General features: G+C 41.1%; 2 protein-coding genes across 3 annotated transcripts; both read left to right on the forward strand.

Annotated features, from left to right (window-relative positions):
* The first annotated feature begins 924 nt into the window (after positions 1-924).
* Positions 925-4,133, forward strand: znf593 (zinc finger protein 593). Of its 2 annotated transcripts, none has more exons than XM_050062834.1 (4): positions 925-991; positions 1,331-1,538; positions 3,571-3,633; positions 3,730-4,133. In XM_050062834.1, exons 2-4 carry the CDS (start codon positions 1,339-1,341, stop codon positions 3,854-3,856), a joined length of 390 nt encoding a protein of 129 aa, XP_049918791.1. In that variant the 5' UTR covers positions 925-991; positions 1,331-1,338; the 3' UTR covers positions 3,857-4,133. The 2 variants fall into 2 exon arrangements, with proteins under 2 accessions (XP_049918791.1, XP_049918790.1); XM_050062833.1 differs by lacking the exon at positions 925-991 and adding an exon at positions 1,017-1,168.
* Positions 4,134-6,262: 2,129 nt separating this feature from the next.
* Positions 6,263-15,508, forward strand: selenon (selenoprotein N). The gene is made up of 12 exons (XM_050062826.1): positions 6,263-6,719; positions 7,439-7,556; positions 7,658-7,788; positions 8,160-8,372; positions 8,462-8,586; positions 9,179-9,316; positions 9,411-9,492; positions 9,944-10,132; positions 10,226-10,331; positions 11,459-11,571; positions 11,678-11,779; positions 13,093-15,508. The coding sequence occupies exons 1-12, from the start codon at positions 6,531-6,533 to the stop codon at positions 13,258-13,260; spliced, it is 1,674 nt and encodes a 557-aa protein (XP_049918783.1). The 5' UTR covers positions 6,263-6,530; the 3' UTR covers positions 13,261-15,508.
* The last annotated feature ends 34 nt before the right edge of the window (positions 15,509-15,542 follow it).

The raw sequence follows: 15,542 nt of genomic DNA on the forward strand, positions 1-15,542 counted from the left end.
GAGTTTGGACCTTACCACAAAAATTCCTGCTAATAAATGAGGTAGAAGAAGTTTAATTTAAATTGATCTATAAGTTATATCCAGTGAAACATTTCTTTAAAAAAAATGAAAGATGTAAATGTGAATTGTACAATGTGAATTACATCCTGAAACTCGCTCCTGTTTATTTTGGTTTTGTATTTTTTGTATATGTGCTGTGAAAAAAATATTTCTAAATTTCTAGCTGACAACATTCTCTCAGATTTTTCTAGAGATATTGTATTTGTTTATCATTTTATAATTTTTATGCATTTTTCCTTATTAATCTAATATTACCTCTTGGCAAATTTCACATTCACAAATGTAAATGTACTAAAAAAACTCAATACTTTGTATTTATGAAGGAAATGGACCAAAAAAGAAATCTAAACGATAAATGTCTTCAAATATTTAAAATCTTTAAGTAAACTTTTTGCCACAAGTCACTTTTTTTTTTTCCCTTCAATCTTGCTTTTGTTGTCTTTTTCTGTTTGGTACTGTTTTCAGTTTCTCAATAATTCATTTGTATGTGTATGATTCTGTTCACAGTCTGTTTCTGCTCATATTGTATGGTAAAACTTTGAAATAAAGCTTAAAAAAGAGAGCATAAAAATAACATTGCACTTAAACTTGTGCAATCCATTCTGAGCAAATGATTGTGAAATCATTTAAGAATCTAATACTTTTCCCCCCTTAATATGTAATATGTGCTTAATCATGTATGGATGAGAGTTTAGTTCAGTAGATACATAAAAACTACAGACTTATACATATGTTTCTTTTAATCATTGCTGCTGTTTACAATTTATATTATCATGATTTTAATCTACAGCATGACATTATTTTTCTTTTCCATTTCAATTTCTCTTTCGCTAAATAGTGGTGTTTGTCGCCCTCTACAGGTGAGTACATATATCTTTAACGTTTCTTGACCCGGAAGTAAAACTCATCCTTCTCAGCCACACGTGTAAAGGTAAGCAAAGCTAAAAATTGTTATGCGCAGGGTTTTTTAGCCTACTGATTGTCTTAAGCTTTGGATAGATACAAATATTACCCCACAGGATGTGACTCTGTGTGGCTACGTAGCTGATTCGGTTTTAAAACTCAAACGCTGGCTGACATCTGGATTTTCTGCTAACTCGACAGTCAAGTGAGAAAGTGTTCAGCAGATTTTATCCGTATACATCGCCAAATTTTGGTGTCATTTAACCAGACAGCTTAGTTTTCTCCTGACATTCCTGTACTAATTATTTATTTTCTGTGTTGACTCTTTGCTGTGTGTCCTGTCCCTGTTCCTGATCCCGTCCTGCAGGATCCAGCATGGGGAAGTCCAAACAAACAGGAAACCACAAGAGTGATAAGAAGAAGAACATCGCAAAGACATGGAAGACAAAGCGCAGGACTAAAGACCTGGACCAGATCCACTCGGACATGAAGCCTGACACAGCAGCCAAGCTTCTTCATCAGGAGGTGGACTATGATGTGACAGGATGTGCACAACACTACTGCTTACACTGCGCGTAAGTTCACCCCTGTGTGTCTGCATAGAGAGGTTGAATAGAGCTGCTTCCTTACTGACACGTTGCTTTTTTAATTCGTTAATCCAACAATTGAACTGATTGTTTTCTGTGAGAGGGGAAACAACAAATGATGAGGAGGATATGTCCTGCTAGTGTATGATTTTTTTTAACCCATATGATGCGAGAAGCAGGTGGCCCCCCAGGTGTTGTCACATGAACTAATCTGGCCCCCATTCAAAAAAGTTTGTACACTCCTTTCATAGGGTGTAAAGTCTGGAGCTGCTCCGTAGACAGTTATGTGGGACAGGTGTTCTAGATGGCACCCAGGGGAATGTTCTGAGTATATACGGGTACATTTTCTGTTTCACAACACAGAACACTACAACAGAATACATTTATTTGTAGTAAAAAAATAGTGTGTACAGAGGCGAAAATGGAACAAAGGGAAATAAAACACAAAAATTACAAATCAGAAGTAAAAGTCAGGCATCACAAGGAAAAGCTTTCCTTTGGAAAAATGTTTTAAGTAATGATTTAAGAACAGGTAATGTGCTGGTCAGTCTGATCTCCTCAGGCAGAGAATTCCAGTGCTTTGGGGCCTATTAAAAGATCATTTTGGTACAATAAACAAAGTGTGGGTCCACAAGATCAGGCTCCCATCCATTGTCTGTGGAGCAGCTCCAGACTTTATACCCTATGACATCCCACATTTGAGACTTACTCCTCTGGTGTCTGGCTTTGAGAGATTAACTCATGTTCACAAATATTGACTGAACTTTTGGCAATACCACAGTCTAAGTTTACTCTGTCACAAGTAAAAGGGCTGCATTCAAACGCATTGGTAATAGTACATGAGTATTAGCATCAAAATATAGAGTACCAAAAGTAAAGGCGCTCTTTATACAGAATGTCCCATTTCAGAGTATTATCATTATATTACTGGATTTTTATTAGTGATGCAGTAGCGTGAAAGCATTGCTGTTGTTGCAGATGGGAAAGGTGGGACTGAAGGGGTGTTGGTGGATTAGTGGTAGAGCAGGCACCCCATGTACAAGGCTGTTGCCGCAGCAGCCCGGGTTCGAGTTCAGCCTGTGGCCCTTTGCTGCATGTCATCCCCCTCTCTCTCCTCCTTTCACACTTAGCTGTCCTGTCCATTAAAGGCAAAAATGCCCAAAAACATATTAAAAAAAACAAAAAAAAACAAAGGTGGGACTGAAATAATCCATACTAATACATTATAATTGATTAGTTGAAGTGATGTGGGTGACACAGTGATGCAGTGGTTAGCATTGTGGCCTCCCACAGTCCAAAGACATGCAGGTTAATTGGTGACTCTAAATTGTCCGTAGGTGTGAATGTGAGTGTGAATGGTTGTCTGTCTCTATGTGTCAGCCCTGTGATAGTCTGGTGACCTGGCCAGGGTGTACCCCGCCTCTCGGCCAATGTCAGCTGGGGTAGGATCCAGTCTCCCCACGACCCCCGAAATGAATGAATGAATAAATGAATAATGTGAATCTGCCCGGTAACAAGTATCACAAGTTGTCAAATAAATGTAGTACAGCAAAACATGCAATATTTCCATCTGAAATGTAGTAGAGTAGAAGTATGAAATAGCACGAAGTGGAATTACCTCAAAATTGTACTCCAAGTGCATTAATTGAGTAAATGTATTTAGTTACATTCCACCTCTGTAACTGGCTGTGTAGTCGTGTGGAGTGTTCACCACTGTGCTTTTAGTGGAAAATGATTTAATACTAAGCAGCAGAGATATGGGACACACACTGGAATGTAGAAAATGTCTCATTCCACTGCATGAACTTTAACTTTTAATTTTGGACCTTTTTCAAAATGTGTGATTGTTTCTGTGTGACTGGCTGTTTTGTTGTGTGTCTTTATCTCTGGTCTTATTTCTTCTGCTGTGCTCGAGTCTCTCTTGTAAAAGAGATCTTGAGATTACCTGATTAAATAAAGGTTACAATAAAACGAGATGTTGCAGTTAGCCTTTAACGCTGTGGCACTTCATGTCTTGCAGGAGATATTTCGTGGATATGAAAGCCTTGAAGGAGCACTTCAAAAGCAAAGTGCACAAAAAACGGTAAGGCATCACACCCAATTTCAGTCCTTTATAAATGTACAGTGGTTCAGTATTCCTGCAAGCTTCGGAGCTCACCTCTTTTCTTTCAACATCCAGGTTGAAACAGCTCAGAGAAGAGCCCTACACCCAGGCAGAGGCAGAGAGAGCAGCAGGTATGGGCTCCTACATCCCTCCAAAAATAGTTGAAGTGAAGACACAGACTGTGGAAGAGGACATGAACTGAGAGCCGCCCACACTAACCCATGGACTGATGCATTTACAAACTGGATAATGCTTCTATTATCCTTTACTGTCACAAATGTTGAGCACATTGTGAAACGCTTTTTTTGTGGCACACTTCATTTGTCTGACCCTTTACAGCTGGTAGACGTCCGGCTATCAGCAGAAAAAGGAAAGCCTTACCTTTACTGGGTAACGTGATGCAACATGTACCTGTGTAAATATTGAGTATGTGCAGAGCTGAGTGGAATGTTAATAAACTTTAACATAGTGTTGCTTTAGATTGCAGATTGCTGTCATTTGTGGCTACACAGTGTGCTTAAAGCAGCGTTTCCCAGCATGAGGGTTGTGTTGTTTTTATCTTTTTAAATGAAATAATCTAAGAAAGAAGAAACACCTTTTGGTTGAACTGCACACATGGTCATAACTTGAAATGATGGGTTACACATAAATTAAAATTTCCATGGGTCACAGCAGTCCAAAAAGGTTTGGACCGACAAGGTTAAAGAGACTGCTTTAGTTGGACGCCCTGGATCCATGTTCCCAATGTAAGAAACATCCAATTTATGCAGATATTGATTCAGAGGTTTCTCTGGCATTAGTCTAACACCCATACCAGATCAGCAGGGAAGCTTCAATGCACATCAGCTCCCTTTGTTTCTTCCCATATCTCCTCTCTATGCAGAATTAAATCATTTTTAAAAAGTATGTATGAAATGAATTTATTGTTACTATATGATTATAACATGGCCCCATGTTGAAACACATAAATTCTAAAGGGTGGTCCAGAACAAACAAAGACCTTCGCTTCCTCTGGAGGACATGAAGCTACAAAAATGTAATAACAGTGAGCTTTGGCAGAGAAACCTGTAATTGAAGCTTGTTAGCAGACATTCCTGGGGAGAACAAGGCAGCACTGCCCCTTTAAGTGTGGCTACTGTGCCAACGCAGAACTTCCGCAAAGTTAGAGAGGCTGTAAATTTAACTTCCGGTTATCACTTTCAAAATAAAGCACTCGGCGATATAGTCATCTGTAGTCCATGATTGGGTTAGAGAGTGTACCCTGAAAAGGGGAATGTCAAGTTATTTTTGCCTCTTAGCGGATTATCTACAAAGGTATCTCCATGACCACGCAAATGTCTTCTGTATGTCTGGGTAGATGTGGAATAACTTTTGGTCTAACGTTTTGCCTGGGCCAAAAATAAATCCAATATTTCTACAAAGCAGACTAAGGGACTGTTCATTACTTATGAGGGGGAGGCATGTCAAATAATTTTTAAGCATTGTAGAGAGACTTGTTTTTTTTATTTTGGCTTACAGGGTGGCATCCAACTCCAAATGGTTTTATTTTGTATATATACCCTCTAAACCCTAAATCCCACTAGCCGGTTTGAAAGGAATCTTTTCTTTAGAAATTGCCAAAATCACACCATTTACCACAGCTAGAAACTGAAAAACAAAGGAAATTATCATTGAATTTTTAAAATTTATGACCGTCGTTTGGCCCATTCTAAAGAGAATTTGCATTTTACCTCAGAAATTAGCTGTTTGGGTGATAACTCCGACCAAAGATACTCTATAATACCACATTACAAGCTCAGCCAGTGGTACAAAAGCTCGGGGTGCCTGACCAAGGTATGTTGCTAAAACAGAGACATGTCTCTAACTAGTTAATTAGCTTTTTTTTGCTTCATGTGCCATTGAGCAACTTTCATAGAAATGAAGAGGGGCCAGCCGCCAATGACGTATCCATGTTTCTTTATACATCCTTGAAAGTGGATCTTTTCCATTTATCAACGATCTCTGTTCTGACTCCCTGCTTTTTGCTCATTGTGTTGGCTCCAATACTGCCTACATTTAGACTGAATATAAAAAATATAGTTATTTATGGTGGAGGGAGGGTTGTGCATTTCCCCCTAGTCACTCAGGGAGGCTAAAGGAAAAATATTTGTAATTTTGGGAGGTTCAACACACAAAAAAATTAATTATTTAATTAAGTTGCACTGTAGCAACCCCCTTCCTCTGACAAGTAAAGTACAGTCCCTTAATTTGGGTTCCTGCGAAGAAGAACTGAGGCAGAGCGGAGGGACACAACTGTGTGGAAACTTTGATTTTGACTGTTAATGTCGCCCCGGACAAACGTTTTTTCCTTCCGCAAAGAAAGTAGACACATGTGAAATCACACAAAATACATTTAAATATATAATAACCGGTGTATAACGGGTAAGACATTACATTTTGACTATTTCCCTATGATTTGTGCTAGAACCGTTATTAGACCGAATCACGTAGTAACGGACGGAGTGCTGAATCCGCACACAGCTAGCTAACATTAAATGACGAGTGCTTTTACTTTGAGCCCCCAAACGCCCAATATCCGGTTTCAGTCTGGCTATTACTCGCTCACTTGACGCATTTTAACCACATCCATATGGTTCTCGATTAGGTGTGGGAAATAAGAAATCTGTGCTGCTAGCTAAAACATCCCACAGCTGTTGCCAGCGATCGTAACGGCCGGGAAAGACGCGCGGTCCCCGGCTACAGGAGAACCGAACCGTCGCTAGATTCTGAGCACTTTAAGGAGAAAGTTTACACTGAACGATTCCTGCTGGTTACCTTTTTCTGGACGCTATCGGACGAACATGTCCTAGTGTAAATAGCTGTGGTGGAGGTCGAGGATGGCCGCAGACGTGGATAAAACAACCCCCGAGGATAGGAGCGGAATTTCGCAGCAGAATGGGCACCAGGGTCCGAGCTGTGGATCCTGGATCTCCAGGGCGGTGTGGACTCTGCTTATAGTCGGTGCTGTCCCTCTTCTCGCCTTTGGGATCAAGTATTACCAAGATGCACAGCTCCTCAAACGTCATGTGAGATCCACATCTGTTTTAACCTCACTCATATTTCATAATTAAGCAGTGATCTTAACTTAGAGGTGATTTTAACTTGGGAACAACATGTGTTAGGTCAGAAATTGCCATTTACTTATTTTATCTGTGTTACTAGAAAGTTTGCATTGACCTTCTGCTTCATTTTATGACCTATGATTACTGTAGGCGCACTGTATTGTCATATTTCAACACTGTTCTCCCCACAAAGGCTGCTCAGAGTCATTGTCAGACGCCACACAACACCGCATCTGCAGTTTTTCCACCCCATGGTGTTTTATTAGTGGGGCTGGATCTGTGTCACAGCTGGCAAAACTCAGCCTCCTGTGTAAATCCACTCATGTTTGGCAACACAGGGTCTCCAAGTTGTTCTTGTACTTCCCTCCCCCCCTGTCTCCCTCCATTGTACAGGCGCTAGTGGGCACGTCTGAGAGACACATGGTAGGAATCTGTGGGCTGATCTTTATCCAGACAGGACTGCAGAGGTTGAATGAATGCTGTGACACCAACAGAGATGAAATACTAATAGGCATATGAATGCATTTTATTGTAAGATGCATCTGCAGTATTAATTTAAGTCATTTTCCAGAGTGTTATGTGATGAGGGGGCTCGTTGTCCTAGTTTTGATGCTGCATTCAAAACCCCTGAAGCATGTGAAATGACAATAAGGCTCAGTCTAACACATGCGCCTGTCCAATAGGAGGAGAGTGTCCGAACCCTGGGTGCCGAGGGGCTTTTTCTCTTCTCCTCCTTAGATGTCGACCATGACCTTTATCTCAGTCCGGAGGAGTTTAAACCAATTGTTGAGAAGCTCACAGGTACATCTTGTTATCTTTCTTGCTGAATGTGGCATTTCCTCCCTGGTCACACACACACCCTCACCTCACATCTGACTGTGACCCCTACGGCTTCCTCACAGGGATTACACCCCCTGTGGATTACGAGGAGGAGGTGGCTCATGACCCCAATGGCGAGGCTTTGACCTTGGAGGCCAAAATGCAGCCCCTGCAGCTCGACTCCATGACAAAAAGCAAGGATGGTTTCCTCGGGGTAAGGAAAGAGACCGAACTACTATTGATAGTAACCGCAGAAGAGCCTGTGTAAAGGGTTTGAAATATATGCAAACATTCACTGTGATTTCTAAAAGATTTAAGTCATTACTTATATAAATATTCATTGCAGCAAGATGCTTGAGATAATTTGAATTCATGCTTTATTATTCACAAACTCTGCACTGAGCTGACTCAGACATTTCTTCCGTCTGAGTCAGTGCAGTTCATTCAGAATGTGTAAACAACCAATAATTGATTCAACAATGATTTAGCAGAGGATTGACTTGGTTCAGGCATTTTTAAAAGAAGCACATCCTCTCGTTATGAAGACTATACTACAAGTAAATTGATTTAATCTCTGGGTACCAGGTGTCTCACAGCTCTCTGAGTGGGCTACGCTCATGGAAGAGCCCAGCAGTGCCTTCTTCCTCCTTCTCTGCCAGCCAGTTCAGAGCCTTTTTGCCTCCCAAGAACAAAGTGGAAGTGGGAGACACGTGGTGGGTGATCCCTAGCGAGCTCAACATCTTCACTGGGTACCTGCCCAACAATCGTTACCACCCTCCGGCACCAAAGGGCAAAGAGGTACGCTAGAAAAAACTCATCAATGATGCGTGTTAAGAGGCTTGTGATTATCAGACTGTTCATTGATTTCTGTTTTTATCCTGCTGCAGGTTCTCATCCACTCCTTGCTGAGCATGTTCCACCCGCGGCCCTTCATCAAATCACGTTTCGCTCCTCAGGGAGCTGTCGCCTGCATTCGTGCCAGCAATGACTTTTATTATGACATTGTGTTCAGGTGAGGAGCTGATCAGACAGAGACATTAAAAGAAGGCCAGAGTGGTGCTCCTTCTTCTTCTTTTAGTCCATTAACCGCAGAATTATGTATGCTTTACATTAGTGCTGCCTAATATCCAGAACATACTGTAAATTGTAATGCCCTCTCTGGCAGGCGGCCACTGGTTTCAATTTAAATTCAGCATTCAGAGCCCGAGTCCACTTCACTTTGTTGTCAGTGTTACATTATTATTGCAGGCTAATGCAGTTTCAAGTGCTTTAATACCTGTTTTAAACACTATCCGTCGTCGGAGTGGAAACACAAATTTAGGATTTCAGAGATGAGTTTGGAGATGTTTTCAAACAGTCCTCAATCACAGCCGCATTTCTATGTAATGGTAATGTAACATAAGCAAAGAGAAGGCTGTCTCAAGGTTAGAATAAATTGCTTTGAAAAATGGTCAGCAGTAATGTAAGGTATACAACATTTTTGATAAAGAGGCTTGTTTTTAAAAGGCTACACTAAACATTCCTGTCACTTACTGTATTGACAGAAGACATTTTAAACATGTCTGCGGTACCAACTCAACTCCTTGTGCTTTTCACCTCTGCAGGATTCACGCAGAATTCCAGCTCAACGATGTCCCAGACTTTCCCTTCTGGTTCACCCCGGGGAAGTTCATCGGCAACATCATCATCTCTAAAGACGCATCTCATGTCCGACACTTTCACCTCTACGTCCCCAATGACAGGTAGATCCTTTAAACAGACTGTCACCTTTTTGCACGTAGTCCTCACTCAGTATGTTGTAGTTCTGGTGTAATTATTTATCCTATTGCGTGTCAGGTCTCTGAATGTGGACATGGAGTGGCTGTACGGGGCCAGCGAGAGCAGCAACATGGAGGTGGACATCGGATACCTGCCACAGGTACAGCTGTTATATTTCAGCACTTCCTGATGTAGTTTGAGGTCATTAAAGCAGTTTAAGGAAAAGTAGGTGGTATATGGGTGTCTTGCTTCAGTCTTTCTGTCTTTTTAAATGTTTCCTCTCACTGTTTTTGACTTACTGTTCTCACCACAGTGTGTCCTAAAGTTGGAGTGCTAGTAATAGTATTAATTTCATATCCTTTTTCTTTTTGTTTTCAGTTATGAAACCTGTTAGGGAGCATCTATTGTACCTGCCATTTTCAATTTCTCTGTGTGTATTTCTGCTTGAAACTGATCAAATTTCACTGGTGACTAGTTCACTTATTTCCCCAAGATCACAAAATTACTCTCAAAGATTTTCCCCTGAAAAAAATGTCACAGCTTAAGTATGTGACGCTTTTTTTTTTAAGTGAGGTATTTCCTTGTATAAAAAGCTGTTAATGTGTCCACAGTTAGAGCTGCAGTCCAAGGGTCCGTCCACTCCCTCCATCATCATGGATGTGGAGGGCAACGTCATCGACAGCCGAGATGGCGACGGCGAGCCGATCCATTTCGTCTTTGAGGAAATCCACTGGACGTCAGAGATCAGCGAGCAAGAAGCCGCCCGACGCCTGGAGGTCACCCTCTACCCCTTCAAGAAGGTAACCATCCATGAAGCATTTTTTCAACACACTTTTGGCTCGAATGAAGTGGTTTCACAGCTGTTACATTGTTCTCATCGTTCTCTCTCCCAGGTGTCCTACCTGCCTTTTTCAGAAGCCTTTGAGCGAGCTGAAGCAGAGAACAAACTGGTGCATTCCATTCTGCTTTGGGGGGCGTTAGACGACCAGTCCTGCTGAGGTGAGATCATTAACATGTTGCTGGTTTCAGAGCAGTGTACACTGTCATTGAGATATGGGAAAAGATATAAAGGTGGAGTCTGTGATTCTGGAGAAAGATTGTTGTTATTTGAACTCAGCCTCCAAACAAATACACCCCTACTTGTCACTCCCTCTGCCCTTCTCCTTACACATCCATGGCCTTTCCCCTGTCCTGTGCACAAGCACAGCATGATAGTGTTGTGTAGCTTGGTCTGAGCCACTTTGTTGCCCATTCACAGAGCCAGGGCTGTGTATGAACACCATTTATTTTTCAGTGCACACACAGAATGGACAGCTCGTGAACCCTGGAGAGATATTTGTTGAATCAGACTAAATGAAAGGCTAAATATGGGTTACATCCAAACAACATTGAAACAAATAGATCTGCACACAAAACTCCCATTACAAGGATTATAATGCTCTGTAACCTTTCAAGCAAATGGCTCTTCCTTGGACTTCTAATAAATGACAGACACAGAGAATTACATCCAAACAATGACATAAAAACAGGTTTATGAAAGACATCCAGAGTCTCAGGCTGAGCTTTCCCCATCTTGGAGCCTTTTGGGGAAAAACGGAGTTACTTTAGTCTTGAGTTAATAGAAAAAAATATCTTAATGTTACTTCTAAGCATCTCAAATCAATTCCATATCAGTTTTGTACAGGTGACGATGAGCTAAATCCTGGCTTAGTATGTTTAGATTTGTGCAAAGACTTCAGAAGTGAGCAAAGATGCCTTAAAGCAAGACTATAAAACTTTTAAAAGAACATTCTGCCTTTTTCAAATAAAAAGATGAATTGATAAGAAATAATTATTTCTTATCAATTCATCTTTTTATTTGAAAATCACACTTGTTTAGTTCAATACACTCAGCAGCTTCGCGGCTGCAGCCTTATTAGGTCTGGTATGACCCGTAGCCTGTGGTGGCTCATGTCAGAGGACTTCCAGTAAATATAGATTGCTGTATAGCGCACATTACTGACCCACTCTGCTGGCATTATGACTCCTCTCCACTTGTGCTGCTGTTACATTAGTTCAGAGTTTTAGCAAAAATGTATGTTTCTGAACTTAATCAATATCTCTGTCTCCCCTTCATGCTTCTGTAGGTTCGGGGCGAACTCTCCGGGAGACAGTCCTGGAAAGTTCGCCCGTCCTGGCTCTGCTCAACCAGAGCTTCATCAGCAGCTGGTCTCTGGTCAGAGAGCTGGAGAACATGCAGGTGAGCAGTCAGGGCAGTGCTACAACCCCAAGGAATTCAGCCAGTAATCATAAAAAATGTGCTTTATGCTTCATTTACATTTTTAAATCTTCTTCTTCTTAAACAGGCTGATGAGCAGAACCCTGTGTTGAGTGAAAAGGCCCGATTACACCTGGAGAAGTACAGCTTCCCTGTGGAGATGATGGTGGCACTGCCCAATGGAACTATTGTAAATATTCAACTCTTTCATCAGCCTGCACTTTATGGAATATTCAGGACTCAGTTATAAACACATAATGACTCCTGTTGATATCAGTATTAAAGGGGCAGTTTACCCTCAAATCAAAGATACATATTTGTGTTGGAGATCATTCTTTAGAGATGTCTGTCTTCTCTAGAATACAATGAAGCTAGATAGCACTCTGCTTGTGGTGCTCAACGCATCTAAAAATACATTTTTAAAACTTAACAGTGTTGTCTCTTTTCAGAAATACCAAACCGGTTACTCAAGAAATTCCAGATATCATGTTGTGAGCAGTTTGGTGTAGGAACCATTTGCTTTCTACCAGTCTACACCCACCAGCTGTATCACCACGCAGAAGGAAGCATGCATCTACTCATGGATTAGAGGCTCATGACAGCGCATGATGTAAACCTTAACATCTGCTGAGCTCAAATATTAGCAAGCTCAGTGGTGCTAGGTGAGCTAGCAGTAGACGCACGCTTCCTTCTGCGCAGTGATACAGTTGGCAGGTGTAGTTCGGTAGAAAGAAATAGTTCCTACATGAAACTGCTCACAACAAGGTCTGTGGATTATCTTGAGTAACTGGGTCATTATTTCTGGAAAGAGACATTGCTGTTGAGTTTTTCAAATGCCTTTTTTTGGGCACTTTAAGCACAAAGTGTCTCTTTATAAAACAGCGTGTAGGATCCATACTAAAAATGTGCGTAAGGACAAAAGCCAAAATGCCTTTTGCCAAAAAATATTCAACAATTTCTACAATCGGGCTTCCACCTCACCATCTGTGTTGCCAATTTCCTTGTCTCCAAGATGTTTGTAAGTGTGGGACAAAGTTTCTCCCATCAAATTTGTTTTAATAGATCAAAACTTTTCCATGGGAGGTGGCGAACACCTCTTTCAGGCCTTGTTTTGTGTGTACTTAAAGTTCATAAATGAGACCCTAAGTCAGGTGTCAGCTAGTTCCATTTTATTTGAGAGAAGGCAGACTCTCTATGGCTGATATCTCCAACACTTTGCAGCTCACACCAAAACAATCTAGATTGATAAATAGCACTACAGGTAAGAGGAAAAATGTATTTTTGATTTTGGGGTGAACTGGTCCTTTAAGTCCATTCATTTATTTACTTGCAGTATTTCATAAAGTTGTGGTACCACTCTCATAGCATGATATTTATTGGTGTTAATAGTCTTTCACTAAAAAGAAGGAATGGCTTTCTGTTGATAGTTACATTTCCAAATCAACATCGGTATGGAAAAATTTCGGACTAAAAGCCTCATCTCCCTCATGTGTATGGCTTTAGGTCCACCACATCAACGCCAACTTCTTCCTGGACCAGACATCCATGAAACCAGAGGAGGAAGGAGCGACGTTCAGCTTCTCCGGTGGGTTCGAGGACCCCTCCACATCCACTTACATCAACTTCCTCAAGGAGGGGTTGGAGAAAGCCAAGGAGTACCTAGCACAGTAATTAGTGTGTTTGTGCGATAGAGCCTGAGAGACTAAACACGAGGAAGTGATCATCATTCCTCTGGGTAATGATCCAAGATAAGGAAAAAAAACCTCCAGCAATTATGTAGAGAAGATTCCTCATCAGTGTTGGCAGCTGAAAAACTTCTTTTTCCCTCTTTCTTACTATTTATTTGGGCATCTCTCCTGGTTAGAAAGTTTTATATACAGTATTTGTATTGTGACAAACAGTACAGGGAAATATTGCTTCTCAAACCTAATGTTACTGTTATATAGCATATTTTAATGAGATGCAAAGCGGTAACAGATATGTAAACACATTAGGATCTGCTCTCTCTCTGCTTGTCGCTGCTGTCATAACACAACGACCATACAACAACCTATACTTCTTTTATATTGTGGTGTCGCATGTGCAATATTAAATGACTGAGTGTGTTTTCCTGCTGCTGAGCGTACCCAGAGACAGGGCCCATGCAGCTGTTGCCTTCAGCTGTGTTTCAGCAGTTTGTGAAGTCGTCGCCTGAAAGCTCTCTCCGGGCTGGGCAGCGCCTGATGTTATTGCTGAGGCTGCTGGAGGGAACACCCGTCTCTGACTCAGGGGACAAAGGCAGCAGGAAAAATCAAACTGGGCCGTGGCACATAAAATATTAATACAGCTGTTTTCTTGTACTTCTGAGTTTGCAACCAAATGTTGAATATTTTGCAGATGCTTGTTTTTTTGTTTCTGAGGAAGATGTGACCACACCAAAGAACATTGTTTTTAAAGCGTACAGGAGCTGGTTTGCAGCTAGAGGAGCTGTTGATGTTCATATTTATGTAACTCAGTGGAACCAAATGGTCATATGCTTGATTCTTGAACTGAGCGGCACATGATACCGTGTCCTGTTGTTTTCCTCTTTTAGGCTCCAGGCTAAAGAATGTATTTGCTTGTGTCTTGAGGGGAAATCCTTGATATTTTAAGAGAAAAATGACAATCTGGACCTACTATTAGCTTATTTTCTTCAATATCTTCTAAAATCCTTGTCTAGTATGTTTTTACCGTAGAACAGAAGAACACAGGGATCAAGAAAACTAATGTCAAGCATTAACAGTGTAATCTGACAAATGAGAATAACATTAAAGGAGCTGTATACGACAGTCAGAGAGAATCTGTATGTAAGAGTCTCAATCAGGTTGTCTGCACACCTCTCGTAACATGGAGGTGGCTGAGCTGGCTAGCAGCTAACGGTGCTAAAAGCGCAAGCAGTGCTAACGATGGCAACAGTGCTGACAGAGCTAACATTGAGGCGAAAATGTATTTCCTAGGATAGAGAAAGCATAACCCGTCCTACTCTGCTTTAAAGCATGGATTTTCATTTGAGAAATTTTCACAGAAATGTATAAAAACTGATTTTGAGGGTTCTTATGAACGCTTGCACACTCCTGCGTAACATTTGTGCGGAGGAAAAATATTCGAACGACCCTTGATTTGAACCGATTTCGGAGGAAATACATGTTTGACCAATGAAAACCTTTGTTCGAACTAATGTCATACCTCCAGGTTGTAGCTAACTTGCTCACTTTGGTTTCTGCTTCAGCTGTGATACGACGAAGATGCTAACGTAGCTGATATACATTTGCTAACGTTATATGTTGGTCACGGTCTCAAACAGAAGAACATGGCTAATTATTATGAAGAGTAATTTCATCGGACTAACTTACCAGGTGCTGGTCTGCCACTCTTATCAAACAATCCTTCATACCTGGTCGCCGTTACGTAGCATTCCATGCAGCAGTGATATTACGATGGTATTGAGGGCTTAATCGTGTAGGAAGAACAAGCTACTTATGTTTAGATCGGAGGGCTGATGTTTGGAGCAGCCAAATGGTGTAGTTGCAGGCCATTAATCTTTGTAACTGTAGGGAGGGTGTATTTTTCAGAGAAACTGGATATTGGAGCAATGGTTGTTTGCTTTTGGGATAACATTCTCTGTCTGGGTGGGTTTTTGTTGTGTGGAGTGCACACAGGCACTATTTAGGAGCAAAGTCATTTTTCTTTTCTTGAGGAAAATGGTATACGGCAACGCATTGTTTGCTGCTGTATTAATGCTCTGAATGTCGCATACAGCTCCTTTAACTGTGAAGGTCATACAGGGTCCACTCCATAAGAAACATCCGGCTGATTTGAGCCTTTAAGGGAAAACACTGTAACCTATCCGTGCCATTTTTTTTCACAAACATGAAACAATAAAACCTTTTTTTGTACAATCTGAATGTGTCCTTTCTGCCAACATCTATCACACA

This window comes from Epinephelus moara, chromosome 14 (genome assembly GCF_006386435.1).
Source record: "Epinephelus moara isolate mb chromosome 14, YSFRI_EMoa_1.0, whole genome shotgun sequence".
NCBI classification, from domain to species: Eukaryota; Metazoa; Chordata; class Actinopteri; order Perciformes; family Serranidae; genus Epinephelus; species Epinephelus moara.

What these genes read in the sequence shown, in the direction of transcription:
- znf593 (XM_050062834.1), top strand. Translation starts at nt 1,339, where the DNA reads ATGGGGAAGTCCAAACAAACAGGAAACCACAAGAGTGATAAGAAGAAG. An exon ending in CACTACTGCTTACACTGCGC is followed by an intron (nt 1,539 to 3,570) that starts GTAAGTTCACCC and finishes CATGTCTTGCAG; the next exon opens with GAGATATTTCGTGGATATGA. An exon ending in AGCAAAGTGCACAAAAAACG is followed by an intron (nt 3,634 to 3,729) that starts GTAAGGCATCAC and finishes TTCAACATCCAG; the next exon opens with GTTGAAACAGCTCAGAGAAG.